The sequence below is a fragment of the Mustela nigripes genome, chromosome 3, assembly GCF_022355385.1.
Source record: "Mustela nigripes isolate SB6536 chromosome 3, MUSNIG.SB6536, whole genome shotgun sequence".
Lineage (NCBI taxonomy): Eukaryota > Metazoa > Chordata > Mammalia > Carnivora > Mustelidae > Mustela > Mustela nigripes.
Window position 1 is genome coordinate 8,948,132 of NC_081559.1, and position 24,848 is coordinate 8,972,979.

General features: G+C 40.8%; 1 protein-coding gene across 6 annotated transcripts in view; it reads right to left on the bottom strand.

Annotated features, from left to right (window-relative positions):
* Positions 1-24,848, bottom strand: part of ANKRD44 (ankyrin repeat domain 44) — a 312,430-nt gene that overhangs the window by 38,654 nt on the left and 248,928 nt on the right. For all 6 annotated transcript variants that reach the window (XM_059393119.1, XM_059393120.1, XM_059393117.1 and 3 more), the window contains exon 17: positions 3,198-3,269. In XM_059393119.1, coding sequence (XP_059249102.1) covers positions 3,198-3,269 — 72 coding nt within the window. The remainder of the gene's footprint in view (positions 1-3,197; positions 3,270-24,848) is intronic.

The window sequence follows — 24,848 nt, forward strand, 5'->3', positions numbered from 1 at the left end:
AATGGTTTTCTAATTTGCTCCACATAAAAGTTGAAATTCTGGGGCCTCTGGGTGGCTCAGTGGGTTATAGCCTCTGCCTTCAGCTCAGGTCATGGTCTTGGGGTCCTAGGATCGAGCCCCGCATCAGGCTCCCTGCTCGGTGGGGAGCCTGCTTCCTCTCTCTCTGCCTGCTTCTCTGCCTACTTGTGATCTCTGTCTGTCAAATAAATAAATAAAATCTTTAAAAAAAAAGTTGAAATTCTTACAATGGAGCGGGAGGCCCTCCCCTGACTCTCCAACCCCTCCACAACTTGTCACCCTGCATTCCTACCACTCTCCCTGCCCCACTCTGCTGCTCTGGGACCATGCCGAGCCTGCCCTTACCCCAGGGACTCTGCACTTCTGCCCAGAACACTCTTCTGTCAGATATCAACATGGGTAGCTCTTAAGGTCTCATTCAGATGTGAGATTCTATGCTACACAAAGTAGAGCCTCACTTGCCACCTCAGTGCGTCTTACTGGTCCCGTCCATAGCACGGGCAGCACCTCCTACCACCCGTCATGTTACAGATCTCCTTGCCTATTTCCCTCCTAGACTAGAAACCCTACAAGGACAGAGGCTGGTTGTTATTTACAGGAACCTCTCCAGCTGCCAGAACAAGTGCTCAGCACACACGGTCAGTGTGTGTTAAACGCGAGATGGATACGTCGGCATTAGTGAGGATGACTGTACCTGTTGCCAGGCACTGTTCTAGCCGCCTAACGTGCATTGACTTGTGTCACCTCCACAATGGCCCTATGACAGAGGTACTGCGGTTCTCCTCATGTCATGGGTGAGGAAACTGAGACACAAGGGTCAGGTATTTGGCCAAGATACCACAAAAAACAATTGAAATAAATTTACAAATTAGACAGGGTTTGGAGTCTTTAACTTACTCCTTTAAATTTACAGGTGGGAAAACCATGTCGTCGTGAGTTGTTCACGGGAAGACTGGGGGCTGGGACCTCCTCTCTGAGTGTTCTTCCCAGGCGCCTGCCAGCAGCAGAAGTGCCAAATGCCCAGTTCTCTCCACTGAAAACACACTACCTTGTCTTTACAAGACCAGAAACCCTGATCTTAGCAGAGCAACTGACACACGGTAAGTACCCAACAATAATTTTCAGAAAAAAAATTCGAGATGGCAGAATTTGGGGGAAGCTAAGAAAGTCTCTTCTCAGATTACTAGCCGGTGACCCCACTGATGAAGGGCATGTGAATTCTGTCTGAGATCCCCGAAACAGTCCTCTCTCGAGGCAGCTAATGCTGTATGTGAACCCTCCGCTTTGGGGGACCTTCCCCAGGGGCAGAAGATGGTTGTACAGAGATTCTAGGGAGCAACCTTTAGGGCAACGTGTACTGAGAGCCAAGGGGCATGAAGCTTTATACATGCAAATATCCACCATCCATCCGCCTCTCCCACTCTAAGTCCATCTCCGGAACAAAGACGGATGCACATTGTAGCCTAATTTCACTGGACTCAGTGTGTGTGTGTGTGTGTGTGTGTGGTGGATGTGTTGGTGGGTGTGGCCGAGGGTGGTGACCGGGATCAACAGGGGTGCTGGCGATCATGTGGGGAGACGGCCAGCGAAGCCTGGGCTCCGTGCAGTGTGATCAGCTCATCCCAGTCCTGCTGGGGTGGGGTCATGCCCTCGCCTTGTGTGACTACTTACATGTGCCCATCGACAAAACACTCCCCTCTGTTCTACAAAATCTCATCTCAGTTACTCATCAGAGTGACACTGAGAAGTGCTAATACGGGATGGTATTAAGGGAAAGTCCCAATAGTTCAACTTAGAGACCCGGCCCTTTTCCGCTCTTCTTAGAATTCAGCCTCCAGATAGGCCCAGACACCATCGCTGTGGCCGTGGACTTGAGGCCCCACGTTGTTGCAGCACCTTCTACAGGGGAGCTGCTGTTGCTGGGTGGGGCTGCCCATCCCAGACGCTTCTAGAGAAGAGCTGGTGATCACCAATTGCTAGCAGGACACCGGCTGAGAGAAAGGGGTACGTGACTCTGCCGGCTCGGTCACCCCCGTGGAAAGTTTGGGGATCCTCGCTCTGAGCTGTTGCGTTTCCCTTCAGTCAGGGATGCGAAGAGGAAGCTCTGCTGGTGACAGGATCGGTCTTCCTCCCCGCTCTGAGGTCTCAGCCAGTACAAGAATCACAGCCTCATCCCTCCTACAAAACCCTGATTTCAAGCGCAGGCAGGAGAAGTCGAGTTGCATTTATGCATCCGCTCACCTCGCTTTCACAAGCTTGTGTTTAAATAGCTCACAATTTTTAACTGTGGAATTTGATTGATTTTGTGGTAGGCTGTAGACTTGTGTACTGTTGGCTACAATCAGATCTTTACAGGGCGCCTGGGTGGCTCAGTGAGTTAAAGCCTCTGCCTTCAGCTCAGGTCATGATCCCAGGGTCCCGGGATCAAGCCCCGAGTCGGGGTCTCTGCTTGATGGGGAGCCTGCTTCCCCCCATCTCTCTGCCTGCCTCTCTGCCTACTTGTGATCTCTGTCAATTAAATAAATAAAATCTTAAAAAAAAAAAAAAACCTGTGTTACAGGTTTAAAAAAAAACCAAAAAACCCAAAATGTGTTCTCCAAATTTCCTCAATGTTTTTAATTGAACTATTAGATAGTAATAATTACAAAGACCATTAAAATGTATAATAATAATTTATTAAGGGGCGCCTGGGTGGCTCAGTGGGTTGAGCCTCTGCCTTCGGCTCGGATCATGATCTCAGGGTCCTGGGATTGAGCCCCCTGTCGGGTTCTCTGCTCAGTGGGGAGCCTGCTTCCCCCCATCTCTCTGCCTGCCTCTCTGCCTACTTGTGTTCTCTATCAAATAAACAAATGAAATATTTAAAAATAATAATAATAATTTATTAAGTACACTGTGGTAAAGGCTCTAAGAAAATTGTCTCTTTTATTTTGCCATAATTTGACAATTGGGGAAATTGAGGCCCATATGGGGTAAGTAATGTGTCTGAGGTCACCAGTGGGTGAAGTTGGGATTGGAATTTGAGTCAATCTTTCTCTCTGCAGCCTGTGGCTTTACCCATGTACTGTTTTCATTATTAGTTCTCACTGTGTTACTACACTATCATTTTAAGAGCAGCCTAGTTCTAGGAACACCTAGATTCTATTTGTAGCAGAGGAAGCCGCCCACGGTATCTCACTTACAGCTAAGTGGAGTGGACTCTTGGTAGCACCGGAGTCCGAGTCTTCAAAGCCATGGTTGGTTCTTTCTAAAAGCTGTGAAGACAAAAAGAAAACATGTATGTGAGAAATTTGCAGAAGGAATCTGCCTTTATGGATACGAATGTTGACATCAATGCCAAGGAGGCTTCAATAATGTAAAATACGATGCTTCTTAGCAATATAAGAAACCCGTGCAACACATCTGAAACAAGAAATTGGACATAGCCTATCTAAGACAAATACTCTAACTGAACCTTTCAACTTCTAGATCATCTCAGGATTTGCTGATGAGAAAAAGGCTGTCATACTTGAAAGATGCTCAGCCTCACCAATCCAGGAAAATAATTCATGTTTAATCCACTTTTCACCCAGCAGGTCATAATACTGAAAAATTTTAATACCTAGTGTGTATTCCATTATCAAACACACATTTACTGGAGATAGTGTTGGAAGAAACATGTAAGTCTCCTGTTCTCATGGAGCTTACATTCTAGGGAGGGAAATCATAGATAAGCAAATGCAGAAATAAGATAATATCTGCTAATGACATGATGTGATACGGGATGACTGAGAAGTTACTTAACAGCTGATGATCAGGGAAGTCCTCTCCAAGGAAGTGACAAAGTTAAGACCTAAATACCATGAGGAATTAAACCAAGTAAAAGTGTGGCAGGAGAGTATTCTGGAGGAGGAAGTTGTGGAGAAGGGGGTACAAATGCATCTAGGGGGGACAAACATGGTGAGTGGAAGGAACAGAAAGGATAGTGTGACCAGGGATGATGCTGGTGAAGGTATCAGGAAAAAGACATTCTCATGAACTCTTTGAGGGAACAAATTGCTAAAACCTTTCTGGGCAATTTGTGCTTAAATTTGACCCTAGGAATTAATTCCTAATAAATAATTAGACTAGTGCACGATGATGCATGTATAAAGAAAGTTCTTCAATGAATATTTGATGAATGATCACCAGTGTACCTAGACACTGAAGATTCAATAATAAATAATATTACAATATCCATTTTCTTCAGGGGGGAGACAGAGTAGGCATAAAAGAAAGAAGTTAAGCAGTTAATTAGAAAATAGTATGTGCTACGGAGAGAACTAAAACCGGAAAAGAGGGTTCGGAGAGCCAGAGGGGAGGTCAGTTTGCAACTCAACAGGATGATCAGGGAAGGGCTTATGGGCTGAGAAAAGTCTTGAGGGTGATGAGAGAGCCTTGTGGACATCTGGGGGAGGAGTTTTCCAAGCAGAGAGGCCAGCAGCTGCCACATCTCTATGGGATAGGCGTGCTTAAGAACATCCAGGATGCTGGAGCAGAGTGAGCCAAGACGAGAATGACAGGAAAGGAAACCAGAGGGATGGTGACGGGCAGGGGGTGGGAGTGTCATCAAGAGCATTCTGGATTGTTCTAAGAATTTTGACTTTTCATCCTGAGATAGAATTTCAGTGTAGTGGTTTTTTTTTTTTTTTTTAAGATTTTTTAAAGATTTTATTTATTTATTTGATATATATATAGAGGAGGCAGGAAGAGACAGATGGGGAAGCAGGCTCCCCACTGAGCAGAAAGCCCAATGTGGGCCTTGATCCCAGGACCCTGGGATCATGACCCAAGCAGAAGGCAGAGGCTTTAACCCACTGAGCCACCCAGGTGTCCCTCAGTGTAGTGTTGTGAGCAGAGGGATAACATGTTCTAACTTTTATGCTCTAGGGAGGGCAGAGAGAACCTGAGGCAATAGCCCAAGAGAGAAATAACAGTGGCTTAAAGCAGTGGAGAGCAGTGGGGTTGGAGAGAAGTAGTTGGATTGTAGATATTTTAAGAGGTAGAATCAATAGGATTTCCTGATGGATTGATTGAATATGAATGTAAAAAAAAGATGGAAGTCAAGAATGACTTCTAGGGGGCGCCTGGGTGGCTCAGTGGGTTAAAGCCTCTGCCTTCAGCTCAGGTCATGATCTCCGGGTCCTTGGATTGGCCCCCTCATCGGGCTCTCTGCTCACCAGGGAGCCTGCTTCCTCCTCTCTCTCTGCCTGCCTCTCTGCCTACTTGTGATCTCTGTCTGTCAAAAAAAAAAAAAAAAAAAGAATGACTTCTAGGATTTTGTCTTATGCAAATGGAAGGATAGAAGTTCCATGAACTGAGATGAAAAAGACCAAAGGTGGAAGACACTGTGGGAAGGAATGAAAGTTTGGTTTTGGAAATGGTAAGTCTGAGATGTTTTAAAAATGTTCAAAAGTGCATACCAACCAAACAGCTGTTGGGTACATGGGTGTGGAGTTCAGGTATTTAAAGCCACAGGATTAGATGAGATGAGTAAAGTAAACAGAGATGAGAGATGAGGAGAGACTTGGAATGATGAGGGGGAGACAGCAGGGAGACAGACTGAGCAGATGGACTAGAAGGAACACCAGGAAGTGTGAGGTCTGGAAACCAAAAGAAGAAAGAGTTTCAATGAGATAATGAGTAACCATGTCAGAAGTCCTAAAAGGTCAAATGAGTAAAATGAGCCCTGAGAATTGACCCCTGGGTTTAGCAACACGAGACTATTAGTGACTCTGTGAAGAGCACTTTAACAAAACACTGTTTCTATGAAAAAAAAAATTAGAAAAAAAGACAGCAACAGAGATGGGTTAAAGAAATCGAAGTGGGGCAGGGACTTTAGGGGAAAACGGCAGAGTGGGCAGTTTGGAGGCTCACCTCATCCAGATACAACTAGATAACACCCATATCAGAGTAAATCACCCAGAAAACAATTCAAAGATTGGAGGAACAGACTCTCCACAGCTGTGCATAGAGAAGAGGCCACATCAAAGAGGGTGGGAAAGGCATAAATGTGGTTGGGAGCTAAATGGACCTGCAGGACTGCTGGAGGGAGAGAGGAACAATGGGGGCACAGAGAAGGGTGAGAAACAGACCCTTACAGCAAGGACCCCAGGCACAGGAGCCTGCACAGGGAAGATAAATCCCCATAACATTTGGCTTTGAAAATAGGGGGGTCTAATTTCTTGAGTTCTTATGATCAGTGGGGCTTACCACCTGGAACTTTAAAATTCAGTGAGCTCAGCTCTAGGAGAGCCAGGAGGGTGACAGGAAGTGGAGTCCTGCCTTTAGAGAGACAGCATAACAAAGAGCCCAGGGAGGCAGCACAGAAGCAGCAGTTTAAAAAAATGCCTGGGATATATGCAAAGAAGATTTATTTACTAATCTCACAACAACATTTATTTACTAATCTCACAACATGTGCTAGAGGGGCAGGAATTTTTAGGAGACTATTCTAAGAAAAAAAGAGTTGGCAGGTATCATTATCCTCACTTGTCCCCTAGCCTAGACACACTGGCCAACATTTTCCACCTACCTTGCTAACAGTACCCCTGGCCTAGTGTGCTTCTCCACACCTGCCCCCTTCAATATGTCCTTGGCCGGAGCCCATCCAAATTGGTGCCACAAGCCTGGTGGTGTGCAAGCAGCCCTGACAGGAGGCAGTGCTACATGAGAGTGACTCCTTCCCTGGGGAGAATGGAGGATAATGACACACACCAGTCTACTGTGGCTCCATTGCTGGGCTGGGAGCAGACATCAGATCTGACTGTGAGCCCTGCTGAACAACAAAAGCTTCCCAGGAGAAAACACAGGGAAAATGCCCTGCAGTTTGGTGCTACTGCATCTCTGGCAATCTTTGGTTTGACCCAGCTCAAGCCCAAGTCTGGCCCACTGATAACACAGGGACCAAACCTTGCTGCAAAACAATGAGAGCTATCAGAAATGACTGCACTGAAGGCAAAAGCAGCTCGATCACAATAGTGGGGTGCACACAACACGCATAGGAGATACCCCAAAGCACCAGGTTCTGGTAAACAGGGGATTTTGCACTGCAGGGAGCTATTGGATGTCTTATTCATAAGGCCACTATTTTCAAGAGCAGGAGATGTAGGGGACTTTCCTAGGACATAGAAACACACACAGAGTTAGACAAAAATGAGAGACAGAAGAATATGTCCCAAATGAAAGAACTGAACAAAATCACAGCAAGGGAGCAAATTCAAATGGAGAGAAGTAATATACTTGATAGAGAATTTAAAGTAATGGTCATAAAGATACTTACTAGACTTGAAAAAAGAGTGGAGGACCTCAGTGAGACACTCAACAAAGAGAAAACAAAAAAAGAGTCACTTGGATGATGATGAACTCAATAACTGAAATTAAGCATTTCCTAGATGAAATAAATAGTAGACTAGAGGGAACAGAAGAATAGTCAGTGACCCAGAGGACAGAGTAATGGAAAACAATCAAAGTGAACAGGAGAGAGAATAATAATAAAAATAAACACGGACTTAAGGAATTCAGTAACATCATCAAGCATGATAGCATTCATATTATAGGAATCCCAGAAGAAGAGATAGGAAAGGGGGCAGAAAATTTATCTGAAGAAATAATGTCTGAAAACTTCCTGAATCTGGGGAAGGAAACAGAAATCCAGATCCAGGAATCACAAAGATTCTCCAATAAAAATCTACCCAAGGAGGTTCACAGCAAGACACATAGCAATTAAAATGCAGCAAAGTAGTGATAAAGGGAATTTTAAAAGCAACAAGAGAATAGAAAGCAGTTATATAAAAGGGAAGCCCCATTAGTCTATCAGTGGAGTTTTCAGTAGACACTTTGCAGGCCAGAAGGGAATGGTGTGATATATTCAAAGTTCTGAAAGGAAAAAAACAAACAAACACAGCAACCAAGAATACTCTACCCAGCAAGGCTATCATTCAGAATAGAATAAAGAGTTGTTTCTCAGTCAAACAAAAGTTAAAGGAATGCATCACCACTAAACTAGCCCTATGAGAAATGTTAAAGGGGACTTTTTTTTTTTTTTTTTTTTTAGAAGAAAGATCACACATGTGTGTGCACAAGCAGTGGGGAAGGGCAAAGGGAGAGGAAGAATCCCAAGCAGGTTCCACACTCAGACTGAGCCTGACTCAGGGCTCAATCCCACCACCCTGAGTTCACAACCTGAGCCTAAATCAGGTGTCAGATAGTTAATCAACTGAGCCAAAGGCCCTACAGTCCCTAAAGGGACTTTTTGAATGCAAAGAAAAGACCATAAGTAGAAGAAAAGTAGGAGGCATAAAAGCAGTGAGTTAGCTATATTACAAAAATTAGTCAAGGGATCATAAAATAAAAGGATGTCAGGTATGATACCATATATCTAAAACATGGAGGTAGGAAGGGGAGTAAACAATGGGTTCAAACTTAAGCAGTTCTGAACTTAATATGCACTGCTACATGCGTAAGTTATGTATAAACCTGGTAACAACAAATCAAAAACTAGCAACAGATAGACAAAAACGAAAACAAAAACAAAACAAAACAAAACAAGAAACCAAAAGAAAGGAATCCAAATATATCACTAAAGAAATCCAGCAAACCATGGAAAAAAACAAGCAAGAGAAGAAAGCAACAGAGAAGAACTACAAAACAACCATAAAACAAGTAGCGAAACAGCAATAAGCACATCCCTGCGAATAACTACTTTGAAGGGCGCCTGGGTGACTCAGTCTGTTAAGTGTCTGCCTTTGTCTCAGGTCATGATCCCAGAGTCTTGGCATCCAGCCCCACAGAGTTAGACAAAAATGGGGGATTCTGCTCAGTGGGGGATTCTGCTCAGTGGGGGATTCTGCTTCTCCCTCTCCCTCTGCCTCTCCCCCCAACTCATGCTCAAGCGCGTTCTCTCTCAAGTAAATAAATAAAATCTTAAAAAAATTAACTCCTTTGAATATAAATGGACTAAATGTTCCAATCAAAAGACATGGGTTGAGAGAGTGGATAAAAAAGTAAGACCCATCTATATGCTGCCTATAAGACTCATTGCAGATTGAAAGTTAAAGTATAGAAAGGCATTTATCATGCAAATGTAAGTGAAAAGAAAGCCAGGGTAGCAGTACTTACATCAGACAAAGTAGACTTTAAAACAAAGACTGTAACAGAGGACAAAGAAAGAAACTCTATGATCATAAAGGGAATGATCCAACAGGAAGGTGTAACAACTATAAATATTTTATGCACTCAAAATGGAAGCATCCATATACATAAAGCAGCTAATAACAAGTAACTGACAATAATACAATAAGAGTAGGGGACATTACCACCCCACTCACATTAATGGATAGACCATCAGACAGAAAATCATCAAGGAAACAGTGGCTCTGAATGATACACTGGAGTAGATGGATCTATTCAGAACACTCCATCCTAAGACAGCAGAATACACATTCTTTTCAAGTGCGTATAAAACATTCTCTAGAATGGATTGCATACTAGGCCACAACACAAGTCTCTACAAATTCAAATAGACTAAAGTCATATCATGCATCTTTTCTAACCATAGTGCTAAGAAACTAAGAATCAACCATAAGAAAAAATTCTGGAAAGAACACAAATACATGGATTTTAAATAACATGCTACTAAACAATGAATGGGTCAACCAAGAAATCAAAGAGGAAATTAAAAAAAAATGGCAGGAAATGAAATATAATTGTCCAAAATCTTTGGGACACAGCAAACACTGTTGTAAGAGAGAAATTTATAGCAAAACAGGCCTACCTCAAGAAGCAAGAAAAATTTTTCTCAAATAAACAAACTAATGTTACCCCTAAAGGATCTAGAAAAAGAATAAACCAAACCACAAATCACTAGACAGAAAGAAGTAATAAAGATTAGAGCAGAAATAAATGAAATAGAAACTGAAAATAAAACAAAACAGATCAATGAAACAAGGAGATGGCTCTTTGAAAAGATCAACAAAACTGATAACCTTTAGCCAGACTCATCTAAAAAAAAAAAGAAAGAGAGAAAGAGAGGGCTCAAATAAACAAAATCAAATGAAAGGGAAGAAATAACAATTGATAGTACAGATAAAAAGAATTATAAGAGAATATTATAAAAACCTATATGCCAACAAACTAGACAATCTAGAAGAAATGGTTAAATTTCTAGAAACATTTAACCTCTTGAAACTGAATCAGGAAGAAATAGATAATTTGAACAGACCAATTAGCAGCAATGAAAACAAAGCAGTAATAAAAAAAAAAACTCCCAACAGTTTTTTTTGTGAAGCAGATGGCTTCACAGGCAAATTCTACTAAACACTTAAAGAAGAAGCAATACCTATTCTTCTTAAAGTATTATAAAAAGCAGAAGAGGAAGGAAGGCTTCCAAATTCAATCTACGGAGCCAAAATTATCCTGATACCAAAACTAGATGAAAACACTTTAAAAAAAGGGAGAACTACACGCCAACATCTCTGATGAACATAGATGCAAAAATCCTCAACAAAACACTGCAAACTTAATACAATAATACATTAAAAAAAAATCATTAAATGGGTGCCTGGGTGGTTCAGTCATTAAGTATCTGCCTTTGGCTCAGGTCATGATCCTAGGATCCTGGGATCAAGCCCCAAATCGGGCTCCCTGTTCAGCAGGGATCGTGCTTTTCCCTCTCCCACTTCCTCTGCTGTGTTCCCTCTCTCGCTGTATCTTTCTCTTGGTCAAATAAACAAAATCTTTAAAGAAATCATTCACCATAATCAAGTGGGACTTATTCCTGGGACACAAGTGTGGTTCACTATTCAGAAATCAATCAATGGGATACATCACATCATTAAGAGAAAGGATAAGTCAATATAATCATTTCAATAAATGCAAAAAAATCATTTGACAAAGTACAACATCCATTCATGTTAAAAACCCTCAACAAAGCAGGTTTAGAGGGAATATACCTCAACAAAATAAAGGCCACACATGAAAAATCCACAGCTACCATCATACTTAGTGGGGGAAAAACTGAGAGATTTTCTCCTAATCTTAGGAACAAGACAAAGATGTCCACTTTCACCATTTGTATTCAGCATAGTACTAGAATTCCTAGCCACAGCAATCAGACAAGAAAAAGAAATGAAAGGCATCCAAACTGGTAAGGAAGAAATAAAACTTTCAGTCTTTGCAGATGACATGATACTATATATGGAAAGCCCTAAAGATTCTACCAAAAAAAAAAAAAAAAAACCTTGCTAGAATTGATAAATGAATTCAGCAAGGTTGCAGGATAAAAATCAACATATAGAACTCTGTTGCATTTCTATACACTAATAATAAAGTAGCAGAAAAAGAAATTAAGAGACCAATCCCATTTATAATTGCACCAAAAAGGATAAAATACCTAGGAATAGACTTAACCAAGGACGTAAAAGAGCTGTACTATGAAAACTATAAAATACTGATGAAAGAAACTGAAGGTGACACAAACAAATGGAAAGATATGCCATGCTTATGGATTGGAAGAACAAATATTTTTAAATGTCCATAGCACCCAAAGCAATCTACACATTCAATGTGCTCCCTAACAAAACACCAACAGCATTTTTCACTGAACTAGAACAAATAAACCCAGAATTTGTATAGAACCACAAAAGAGCCCAGATAGCTAAAGCAATCTTCAAAAAGAACAAAACTGGAGGTATCACAATCACAGATTTCAAGATATACTACAAAGCTGTAGTAATCCAAATAGTATGGTGCTGGCCCAAAAGCAGATACACAGATCGATGGAATGGAATAGAGAACCAAAAAACAAACTCGTGATTACATGGTTGATTAATTTTTAACAAAGAAGGCAAGAATATGCAATGGGAAAAAGATAGTCTCTTCAAAAAATGACGTTGGGAAAACTGGACAGCTACATGCAAAAGAATGAAACTGGACCACTTTCTTACATGACACACAAAAATAAATTCAAAATGGATTAAGGACCTAAACATGAGACCTGAAACCATAAAAAGCCTAGAAGACAGCATAATCAGTAATTGTTCTGACATCAGTCATAGCAACACTTTTCTAGATATGTCTCATAAGGCAGGAGAAACAGAATGAAAAATAAACTATGAGAACACCACCAAAATAACTGCTGTGCTTCTGCACAGCAAAGGAAATAGTCAACAAAATAAGAAGACAACAAACTAAATGGAAGAAGGTATTTGCAAATAACGTATCTGATAAAGGCTTAGTATCCAAAATATGTAAAGAACTTACACAACTTAACACCAAAAAACCAAAAAAACCCCCAAACAATCCAACTTAAAAATAGGCAGAAGACATGAACAGACATTTCTCTAAAGAAGACCTCCAGATGGCCAACACGTAAGACAATGCTCAATATTACTTATAATAAGTGAAGTGCAAATCAAAACCACAATAAGGTATCACCTCACACCTGTCAGAATGGCTAAAACCAAAAACACAAGAAAAAAACAAGTGTTGACAATATGGAGAAAAATGAACCCCTGTGTACTGTTGGTGGGAGTTCAAACTGGTGTAGCTATTGTGGAAGACAATATGGAGGCTGCTCAAAAACTAAAAACAGAGTTACAATGTGATCCAGTAATTCCACTACTGGTACATACCCAGAGAATATGAAAATGAAAACACTAATTTGAAAGGAATGTGCACCCTTATGTTCATCACAGCATTATTTACAATAGTCAAGACATGGAAGCAGCTTAAGTTTCCATCAACAGACAAATAGATAAAGAAGAGGTGGTGTATATATAGACAATGGAATATTACCCGGCCATAAAAAAGAATGAAATCTTGGCATTTGCAACAACATGAATGGATCTAGAGACTATAATGCTAAGTGAAATAAGTTAGTCAGAGAAAGACAAATGCCGTATAATTTTACTTATATGTGGATTTTAAGAAACAAAACAAATAAACAAAGAAAACAAGAGACAAACCAAAAAACAGACTCTTAAATCCAGAAAACAAACTGATGGTTACCACAGGGGAGTGAGGGGGGGATGGGTGAAACAGGAGAAAGGGCATAAGAGTACACTTATCTCGATGAGCACTGAGTAATGTGCAGAACTGCTGAATCACTATATTGTACACATGAAATTAATATAATGCTGTATGTCAACTATATTAGAATCAAATTTTTGAAAAGCTTACATAAATAAAGTTTCTAAGTAAATAAATAAATAAGAGTGGTGTAATCAGCCATTGAGATAAATTATCCCTCTTTATGTTGCCTTTAAATTCTTCTTTGCATAGTGATGTATCCAAAAAGAATAAAAACCCAACACCTAAAGCAGTGATGTGTGATGAATGTGGCAGTACTCAATATCCCCTCTGGCTTCCTAACCAGTGGGCTTGGACTGCAAAAGCTATACAGTTATGAACTGTTTCCTAGACTCTCCTGAAGTAGGTTCCAGATGTAACTTAAGTTCCACCAAGGAGACGCACTACCCTGAAATGCTGACAACAGACACAAGCAGAGGACATCTCTGTGATTTCTGACGATGGGCACAGCTGTGAAGACTTTGTCTTTCAGCTCCCTGGGTGCAGGCTCCCCCCCTAGTAAGGGTGGAGGAGTCAGACACAGGGACACCGGGCATCTGCTCTTGGCAGTATGGATCAAGCAGATGCTGTGGGGCTCTAAGACCAACAGTGGTGGCACTGACAAGTGTGTCTCCACCCAACAGCCAGGATGATATGCCCATAGAACAGCTCTTCTGGTGACTATTTTCTGATTCCCTGAACCCTGACTATGGGGAAGGGGCAACCGCCTGGCTAGCCCAAGCTCAGAGTTCAGGCTCATTTCTGGAGGATCACCTTAGTGTTTCCTCTTCTAGACAGCCCACCAATCTTGTAAATACCTACTTTTTAAAAATCATATTTTTTTCTGCTCAAAATAGCTTCCTTTGTTTCTGTTTCCTTCAAATGAAACCTGATTGATTCAAAGAGTAATGGAGTTTATCATAACAGTTTTCTTAATAGGGGAGGTGAAGGGGAAATTACACCACTCAATGCACCAGAAAGCAAAACTTCCTAAAATCCACTCTATCCATTTTTATCCTGGAATGTCCCAAACTTCTTAAGTGGAAAAAAACATTTTTAAAAGCAATATATGTGGAAGAGTAGTAGCATTTCCATTTTTTAAAAAATCTATACTAATGTGATGACAGATGCAGAGAAAAAGCCTAGAAATCCCTACCCTAAAATGTTTAGTATAATAACCTAAGAGTGGGATTACGGATGAATTTTGTTTTCTTCTTTCTCTTTCCTCATTTTTTTTTTCAGTAACTATGTATTACTTTTGTAATCAGAAAAACATTAAAGCTATTTCTATCAGGGGAAAAAAATAAAAGCTATTAACCTTCCTTTTCTTTCAATAAAATGATATTCATGGACCGCCCCCCCCCCCAAGTAGGTCCAGAACTCCTTTCTAGTCAATCCATGTGGAACAAAATGCTTGGATTCTCTGGTAGATCAAATAGCAGCATAAAATTTACCATCTAAGAACACATGCTTTTAAGTTTGCAAAGAGTACAATGCAAATAATTTTATCAGAAGCATAAGGCATTTTATGTTTGTTTTTGTGAGTATGAGAATAGAATTTGGAACTTAAACAATCTAGGATAAGTTAGACTAATGAGACTAAATTTAATTTTAACTTCAAAGCAAACAAATTTAAAACCAATCTACTGAGCATAGTTGAAATACAAGTAGCCCTAACTGCTTGAAAAGGCTAGAAAGCAGCTGTTCTTTGCTTTGTTTTGCAACATTATCACCTGCAAAACTTCCTGGAATTGATAGTGTGTACTGACAGCAAATCCTGTCCTAGAATGAACTTTCAATCAAAGGAACACAGGCTCATTTCCACCATTATCACAAACATGATGAACAGAGACAAGAAGACGAAATACTGTTTCTAGCCACAAACTAGGCATGTTTCCATAAGATTTATTATGAAATAAGATTTTTCCACACACATACTTTGATCATTCTAATAGCATGTGATATTTTACTTCTATCGTTTATTTACCAAATATTTGCCGAGTGTTATCTCTGTGCGGGACCCCGGATTAGGCACCAGGATTCAACTATGCAGGGGGCAGATGTTCCTGCTGACCTGAGTGAGCCTGGAGGCTAATGGGGAACCCATGGAAATTAATAGGTAATGAAAACAATGGGAGCTAGGACGCAGGATGTTATGGGAGCAGGAGAGGTGCCTGACATAACCTGGGGGGTCAGAGAGACTCTCTGTCTAGCCCGAGACCTGGATTATAGGGGCCAGCCAGGCACAGAGAGAGAGGGATTTCCAGGCAGAAGGAAGAGCATGTGAGAGCAGTGAGTACAAAAAAATTTAAAAACTTTCAGTTTAATAAGGCTAGAGTAGTATGCAGGGGTGAGGAAAGCATGAGTAGCACAATGGGAGGTTGGAAACATACATAAGCAGAAAATAGATTTGGTATAGAGCGATTATATTGTTCTTGTCCAGTCCAGGACGTTTCTGAGAGGGATGACTGTGCCAGGACGATAGCTGTAAACCAGGACATCAAATCAGGATGATTATTCAAAGTCACTGAAGTGCTTTAAGCAGAGAAGAGGAACGATCGTGACAAGATTCTTGGGTATTATAAAAATCTCTCCAGACACAGTATGGAGAATGAACTGTTGTGGTGTTGGGGTGAGGATTACCACCCCAGAAACAGGAGATGAGTTAGGATAGTTCAACTCTAGAATTTGTAAACTGTGAATTATTGAGCTGGTGAGGCCTGACGGTGGCCTGAACTGCAGAAAAGGCAGTGTTAATGGAAGGAAGTAGGTGCATTCACGCATTTCAATCACTCCTTTGTTCATTCATTCCATAATTATTGTTTCAGCATTGTGCTAGGGACTGAAATTTTCGGTTTCAAATGGTCCCCACCCACATGAAACTCATAGTTTAGAAGGTAGCGTGGACACCATTCATTGACTGAAGAGTGGCAGAAGGAGTTAGGGTGCGGTCAAGGGCGACGCCCAGTTTTCCAGCTTTGGTAACAGGGTGAATGGTGATGCTTTGTCTAAGAAGCAAACAGATCCGGGGAGAGAAAGGGGTGTTGAGTTCTGCTCTGAGGGCTGCATCATAAGAAGCAATGAGTTCTGCACGGAGAGCCTGTGGTTATAAATCAAAGCATACAATCTCATATGTACAACATAAAAGGATGAATTAAAACTCTCTCTCCTTTAAGACTATTTCCAATTAATACATCCTCATGCTTATCATCAACATTTACACAGTCTATGTATCCACAGACTAGTTTTCACATCGAATTACCTGCACAATTCAATGTACACATCCAATATGGTGCCATAGGTTTCCACTGGAAAAATAAGAATTTTGCATTTGTTCCAAGGATCAACTTGGTCCTCTGCTTAGATTATCTATTAACATGACTGCTTTAATAAAGTCTTTATCAGGGGGCGCCTGGGTGACTCAGTGGGTTAAAACCTCTGCCTTCGGCTCAGGTCATGATCCCAGGGTCCTAGGATCAAGCCCCACATCCGGCTCTCTGCTCAACAGGGAGCCTGCTTTCTCCTCTCTCTCTCTCTGCCTGCCTCTCTGCATACTTGTGATCTCTGTCTGTCAAATAAATAAATAAAATCTTTAAAAAAAAATAAAGTCTTTATCAGGACTACTTAATTTTATTCCTTGTCATGTCTAAAATCCCAGAAATACTTCTTTTCTCAATTGGTCAGTCATTTATGAAGCCTGTATGAAGAGTCGAGAACTACTTGAGATCAAGATCTCACTTCTTCCCCATCTCCTCCTGTCACCTTGTATTTGCCAAGACTTTCCTGGGTAAACAAAACAGAAGGTTTGGGATTAAAGCTACTTCTAACCCCCCACTGACTAGTAAAGACAGATGCTGAAGAACCAGGAAGAGAACAAGTAAACTTTTCAACTGTCTTATCTGCGAAATGAAAACTCTGTTTCAAGGGAGACATAGCTGGGATGCTCTAGAATTTTGTCAAGCCCAAGAAAATGACTACATTTGAGTTTATAGCAATTTATAGGGCATTTTCTGAGTCTGGACGGTGTTTGTGTAGGATGGGAAAGCTCACATATCGAGTAGCTCCATGTCTTGGATTTAAAAGCCACAAGGGTAATGGCCAAGTTTAAGCTTCTTTCTCTACAAAACGAATCTGTGGTAACAAAATCAAGAATAAACATGAACTTAACAGTAAGCCAACTGGCTGCTGGGTTAACAAAACAGTACTCTTATCATTCGAAATTGTGAGGGCACAGATAAATATTATACTTGAGCTGGAAACCCAAGCTTTTTAAATAGTTTAGATTATCACTGGCTGTTTGAAAACATGGCAGGAAAATCTTCAGAGATCTCAGAGACCTCAAGCTGATCTAAACCCGTTTTTAAGTGTGCTTTTTAAGAAAGCAGAAAGCAAATATGGCTCAGACTATGAGAACGGAAATCTGTGGCCAGTGGGTCTGCAGGCTAACCCTCTCGTAGGTTCTGGTTAGATTCTGATGACACAGCAAGTTTCCACAAGGTAGGAGGGTTGGAGGAGCTAGAAAACCAATCAGAAAGTATCTGTGGGGACCATGTAAAAAAGGTGCTCTGAAGAAAGTTTTAAAAATGGATTTATTTATCTTTCAGCAGTGAGAGGACATTATAAGTCTTCAAGGCTGTGAAGGGCTGGAAGCTGGCCAAGGCCCCTGGAAAGTTGGCACCTCCGTCTGAAATCCTATTTCACATTCCACTTGTCTGTGTTTGAGAATAAAATGCTATTTGGGCAACCTCAGGGCCACTCCTGAGTCAACTGTGTGGTGACCTGGCTCTGGCTTGGTCCAGAATGGGGGCTGGGTCTGCAGAAGTTCCAGACCACCAGCCTGCGTCAATACCCTCTACTTAGTGGATCCCAGGAGCCCAGGACAGAGCTCAGGGATCCCACAGATCTTTCAGTCTCAGAATAAATATGATGTTCCAGGCCACGCTGGACCCCCATGAACCTCAGGCCTTTGGGTCTAGCCCAAAATAAACTAGCTTCCCCATGATGGCACATCAGATAGCAGTGGCTCTCTGTTTCTCATGAGTCTGCTCAGCCCCCCTCACAAGCTATTAGAAAAAGCTCTGTTGCTTGAAATTGTTACTAACCACAATTATCGGAAACCCAATGGTTTCTAGAAAGGTATGAATCTAATCTAATTTCTGCCTCCTCCCTCAATTCCACAAGTAAGGAACCATTAACTTTCTTCACTTGGGTAAGTCAAGGTCTATGAAACTTTATGCTACTGGAAGCTTAGATAGATTAAGTTTCCATTTTTTCTTTGGAGCTGATTTTGATTACTCTGCTTATCTCCTCCTTCCAGTGTGTATTCAGTTCCTGGTGATTTCCTTGCCAATTAAAAGGCAGAAGAGCCTCTAGTATGTATAAAGAAGGCTAATGAAACCTGCTACAAAGATAAAGTCAAATGCAAGATCTAAAATGTGTGGTGTTCAAAACTGTCTTGCAAAAGCCTTAAAAATGTTCACATACGTTGACCTGTAAATCTACTTCAGAGATTTTTACCCTGAGAAAGTTTTAAGCCAAAGCCATTCAATAGTTAAAACAGTGTAAGCAACCTAAATCGTAGAAGAAGGTCAAAGTTACAGTTTATCCAATAATTGAGTATTATTTAGATGAAAAAATGTTTACTGAGTTCTTAATAGTGTTGGGAAAGAATTATGTCATAATATTTCATGGAAAAATCAACATACAAATCATATACTTAATATTATCTCATATGTGTGAAAAATAAAATATGTGAGAAGACTAAAATGAAACACAACTGATCCTTGAACAACATGGTTTTGAACCACATGGGTCCACTTAGGAGCAGATCTTTTACAATGCTTGTAAATGTGTTTTGTCTTTCTTATGATTTTCTTAATAACATTTTCTTTTTCTTACTTTATTATAAAAGTACAGTATATAATACCAATAACACACAAAATATGTATTGATTAATGTTATCAGGAAGGCCTCTGATCAACAGTAGTAGTCAAGTTTTGGGGGGGTCAAAAGATATACTCAGATTTTCACAAAACAAATGAGCAAAGGGTAAATGAGAGAGAGAGAGAGAGAGATGCAACTCAAGAAACAGAGAACAATGGAGGGTTACTAAAGGGGAGGGTGCTGGGGGATGGGTTAAATGGGTGATGGGAATTAAGGAGTACACTGTCTTGATGAGCACCAGGTGATGTATGCAAGTGTTGAATCACTATATTAAACCTAAAACTAATATAATACTGAATGCTAACTAATTGGAATTAACTGGAAAAAGTTATACTCAGATGTCAGCATCCCTAACCCTCCCATAGTTCAAGATTCAACTGTTTACCAAAAGGTTAATGATGATTGTTTTGGGGTGGTGGGACTTTGTGTGTTTGATTTCTTGTTTCCACTTTCCTACATATTCTAAACTTTCTATAACAAAAATGTATTATTCTAATAAAGAATAAAATAAATGTTTATTTAAAAATAAGGTGGGAGGGGCACCTGAGTAGCTCAGTGGTTAAAGCCTCTGCCTTTAGCTCAGGTCATGATCCCAGGGTCCTAGGATCGAGCCCTGCATCGGGCTCTCTGCTCAGCGGGGAACCTGTTCTCTAACCCCCACCCCACCCCTTGCTGGCCTCTGCCTACTTGTGAATAAATAAATGAATAATAAATGAATAAACTCTTAAAAAAAATAAGATGTGTGATGAGTACTGGGTGTTACATGCAATTAATGAATCGTTGAACACTACATCAAAAACTAATGATATATGTTGGCTAACTGAACATCACAAAAAAAACTGATGTACTATATATGTGGCTAATTGAACATAATAAAAAAATAAAAATAAGATGGTTGAGCCAGATTATTTCCAAGGTCTCTTTGGTTATACTCTGGATGGAATCCAGTCAAAAATTAATGAGTCAATGTTTTCATGGCCATGACCAGTATATCTTTTTATTAAAGAAAGAGTACCATTCTGGCCAGTATCCATGTTGGTTGAGTGCATTTCCTTGTGGCCATTAAATTGCAAATTCCTTAGGGGCAGGGACCATCGATACCATGAGGTAGGCATTCAACAAATGTTTGTTGAGTTTAATTTAAATCTGATAAAAGAACAAGAGAGAATTATCGGAATTAATCACAGGGTGACAACACATTTCCTTGCCTGTTTGGACATTGTTGGACTATGCAAAACATTACTGGTATCTTAAATTTTGGGTGCATTTTTGCCTCTATTAAATAAGTTAAATGACATATTCATTGCTACATTTATAAAACCAACGAACTAATCAGCAAAATAAAGAAACAAACTTTACCCTTCACAGAATACAGGCCTGTAATGAAAAATGCTCCAGGATAAGAATATCTTTCTACATTACAATGTCAGTTTACTGTTCCTAGGTGGCGGTACAACTCATCATGAGGAGATCCTCTGTCCTTCTATCATGAGGAACTAAAGAAAACTAATATCAAATGAAATTTTGATGTGATTGATGGACCAGTATTACAAAGAAGAAGACATACTAGTAAGAGAATTGAAAACACATTCTTGGTTGTAAATATCTCAATCCATCTAGAAAAAGCCAAATAATATGTTTTTGAAAAAATAAAACAGTATGATTCTTTTAATCTTGCCATAGGCATTCCAGATGTGGAAGAGTATTAAGAATAACTTGTGAAAAAAAAAAAGACACTATCTTTAGGGATAAGGGATCCTGGTTACTGAAAACACAAGGACTGACCCAAGACTAGAAGAAGTCAAAACTGATTATGGAGGCGACAGGGGTTTTAACCAATGGCACAACTTGCAAAGAATAACCGCAGAAGCCATCCCAAAGGCAAAAAGACGTCTCCTCAAAGTGCTCCCACGTTATTCTGGAGGTTCAATGGTAGCTTTGGTCTTAAACTGTTTAACTAATTCTCAGAACTCTTATATTCAATTTTTCCCCAAGTAAAATAAAAAGATAAAATGACTACATCTGGGTTAAATCAAATCAGAAGGCATGATTCACCTTAATAAGGAAATTATTCTCTTTGGCGCCATAGTTTCCTATAACTGAATTTGGTTTCATAATTTGTGTGGGTGTGAGCCAGAAGAGGGAAGGAATGTTTATGTCTTGGAGACAGAGAAGAGAGATGGCTGAAAGGGGTCCCTGTGAAAACCTCTGAGGGAACGCAAGGAGGCTGCGGCCACCAGCCAATTCCAGAAGCACTGACCTCAGACACAAACTGTATGTTTTGGTTTCTGCTGCCTTGGGGGCACCCTTAATAGACCTACTAGGAGATGGGGCTCTTGGGTAGCTCAGTCGGCTAAGTATCCAACGCCTGATCTCGGCTCAGGTCACGACCCCAGGGTCCTGAGATAGAGCCCCACACTGGGCTCCCCGCTTGGCACTAGCGGGGAGCTAGTGGCTCCTCTGCCCCTCCCCCCATCTCACTAGTGTGTGCGCGCTCTCTCTCAAATAAATAAATAAAACCTTTTAAAAAATGTTATCTAGTAGGATGTGATTTTGAGTCCTCAACATCCTCTTGGATCTGCCAAGAGATGCTGCAAGGAAATTTTTGTACAACAAAAAACCCTGGCTATTCCCTTGGTATTCATGGTAAAGGAATTAACCTGGACCATACTTGCCTCCTGAGTTTTGCAGAGTAATTCAAAAGTTAAGTTCACTCTCCTATGTCAGCAGTGAATTCAACACGTTGGTGTCTTTCATCAGTGGAAGAATCACCTGATTCCCTTTTTCTCTTTGGATCCCTGCATCACATGTATGGGTGCGTGTGTGTGTCTATGTGCCCGTGTCTCTGTGTGTGCAGGGGAGAGGAAGACAAAGGCAAAGTGTCTGTGTTAATCAAGCACAGGTGTTATCATATGTGGGTAACATGAGCCTAGGAAAAAGGGTAAGAATATCTAGACGGATTTGACAGATTCCCTACTGTTAAGGAAAATGATCCAAAACTTATAAACAAGGCAAAGAGGATTACTCCTTTTAAAATCATAACAATGCAGTGTTTTAACAAGCCCACTCAAGGATGAACTTTTCAGTATAATGTTAATTAAGAGCCCAGTCTTTATGAAGTCGCATGTGTTAATTATAGATTTGTTCCAGCAGAAACGCACATGATCTCTGTGTGGTAGAATGATAACTCCAGAGCTTATAGCCTACTGCTCTTCAGGACATTAACCGGTTTTGTAACTAACCTAGCAATCTTATTCTAACATTATTTCATTAAACTGCCTATAAATGGTCTGTTCCTCAAATGATCCTTGAATAAGCTTTAGCATCTTACCAGTTCCAACATTACTTAATGAGATTTAAAAAAAAAATTTTAACACACATTCCTCCTTCCTTTTTATGAGACTTGTTTTAAGTTTATTGAGAAGTAGACCTTGATACCACCCATCTGCTCCAACCTTTGTTTTTTAAGATTTTTACTGATTTATTTGAGAAAGTATGAGCAGGGTGAGGGGCAGAGGGAGAAGCAGACCCCACCCCCCCAGCTGGCCCGGAGCAGGGAGCCTGATCTAAGACTCGATCCTGGGATCATGACCCAAACCAAAGGCAGATGCTTAAACGACTGAGCCACCCAGGCTCCCTGTCAGCTCCAATGCAAGACCCTGAAAGTCTTAATATCCTTTGGAAATGCCTGTAGCAGTCTTCTCCCCTCAGTGTTGTCCAACAAAGGACTATTCTGGAGAATGCTAAAGAGAACACGGGAAGGTGCCTTCCCCTCCTTCCAAAAGAACTTGGCAGACAGAGCTATGCTGTCCCAAGGTAAGAAAATCAATTCTACTGCATCTCCAAGAAACTCTTCAGGCCCTGAACTGAGGAATCATGGGCTCCTCTCCCCTCTTCAAGTGTCTGCTGTATCCAGAGGCTCATGGGAATGACCAAGCCCTTTTCACGTGGGCTGAAGGCCTTATGGCCTGCACCTGCTCATTTTCTCCCAGAAGCCCATAGTTGTTGCAAGATACTAACACAACCCTTCTTCTTGCCCCCATTCTAAAAGAGCCTGCCTTAGTGGACCAAGTTCACTCAGCACCCTTCAGGGAGAAACCACAGTGCACCATCTCCTCTCTTCCCTGCTTAGATCCTCAGCAGAACTCGGCACTTCCTGGGTGCGGAGCCTCACCCAGCCACACGCCCGTAGGACTTAAAATCTCAGATCACCTACAGTTCAAGAGGCAGACCCTGCTCTCATCCCCCACCTCACCTTGCTTCAGAAATCTCACCGCAGAAGAAAATGAAATACAAAAGGAAGCAAGAGCATTTACGACCGAAAGCAAGAGCACACTCGTTTCATTTCACTTCATTTCATTTAAATACGAGAATTCAAAGAACTATTTCTCTCAAAGCTCACAGTTGCGTTTCATAAAATCATCTTTTCATTTATGTAAAATTGACTGTTATGCCATAGTTATTTTAGCGGTACAGACATTAAGAAAATATGGTTGTAGATTTATAGAAGATAAAACATACAAAAAATTGTAACAGAATTTTCTTCTCTTTAGTAGAGGGAAACTATAATGCTCCAAAGCCTGATTTTGTGTGTGTGTCAATTTAGAAAATGGTTTCTTGTATGGGTCTTTCCACTGTGGACTCACCTTAGCCACACACTACCCTTGAAAACTAACTCTTCTTAAGCGAAGGGGCTGTTGGGCCCCAGCTTGCAGGCTGCCATTTTGGCAAAGACAGCCCTTCTAGAGTTTCTTTCTGTGAGACGTAAGGTCATCCACCCAACCGAGCCTGGCTCCTGTTCTCTTGTCCTTTGGCTATCACTGAACACAAAATATTGACCCCTTCCTCCCAGGGCAGCCAGCATTCTTGGGAGAGAAGGAAGGACCCTGTCTGTAGGATTCCTATTCCTATCTCCATCCCTCCCCACGCATCCTCCCAAAGCAAGGTTCCTCTGTCCATTACCAAAACCAAAACCAAAGCCAAAACCCCTTTCTGGCCTCCAGAACACACATGTAAATAACTACCAGTCTGTTGGGGAACCCATGCACCTTGCTTCCTACCTACCCATAATACAAAATATAACCCCCTGTCACAAACCAGAGAGCCTGGGGATAGCTCATGAATTTTAAAGAGTTCTGAATTCAGATCCTAAGCTATTTTATTTCCCCTTAAGTTTCATAAACCCAGCAATTCTAAAAGTCATGTTCAGCTGATGTCAAGAATGAAGCATCTTCAGCAAACGGTGTCCATCATTTAAAACATACTAAAGTGTGTGAATTCAGGCTACCAGACAGGATGCAAACAGAGCCATTTCACTCATGGTATTCAGAGACTCCTTTTTACCAGTTTGGGAGCATCTATGGTTCCTTTCCCATCTGTTGTCTTTTCTTTTTAACTGTTAATTAGCTCTCGGAACAGGAGGTACGAGAGGCGGGGTACTTAATGTGGCAAAGAACATTGCACACGTTTCCATGATTCTCAGTGACCAGTCTCACTGCCTGCTGATATCGTCAATAAAGAGTTTAAGAGGACAGATGAAATTATGGACTAAAATTAGGTTTTTGCATTACCATGCATTTATCCTAGTACCTCATCCCTACTAATGAAAGAAAACCTGAAAGTGTTGTATAACTTTATGCCACTCAGAAGATCAGCTTAAAAGAAATCTATACTCTTGTGAAATTTTTTTCCCTGTTGCTCCCAATTATGGATCAGAATGACTTTGCTCTTGTTTTAACAAGGCTTTGTTCAATAAGAGTTACATTTGAAAAGCACTTTATATGCATGCTCTGAAAACGATGGGA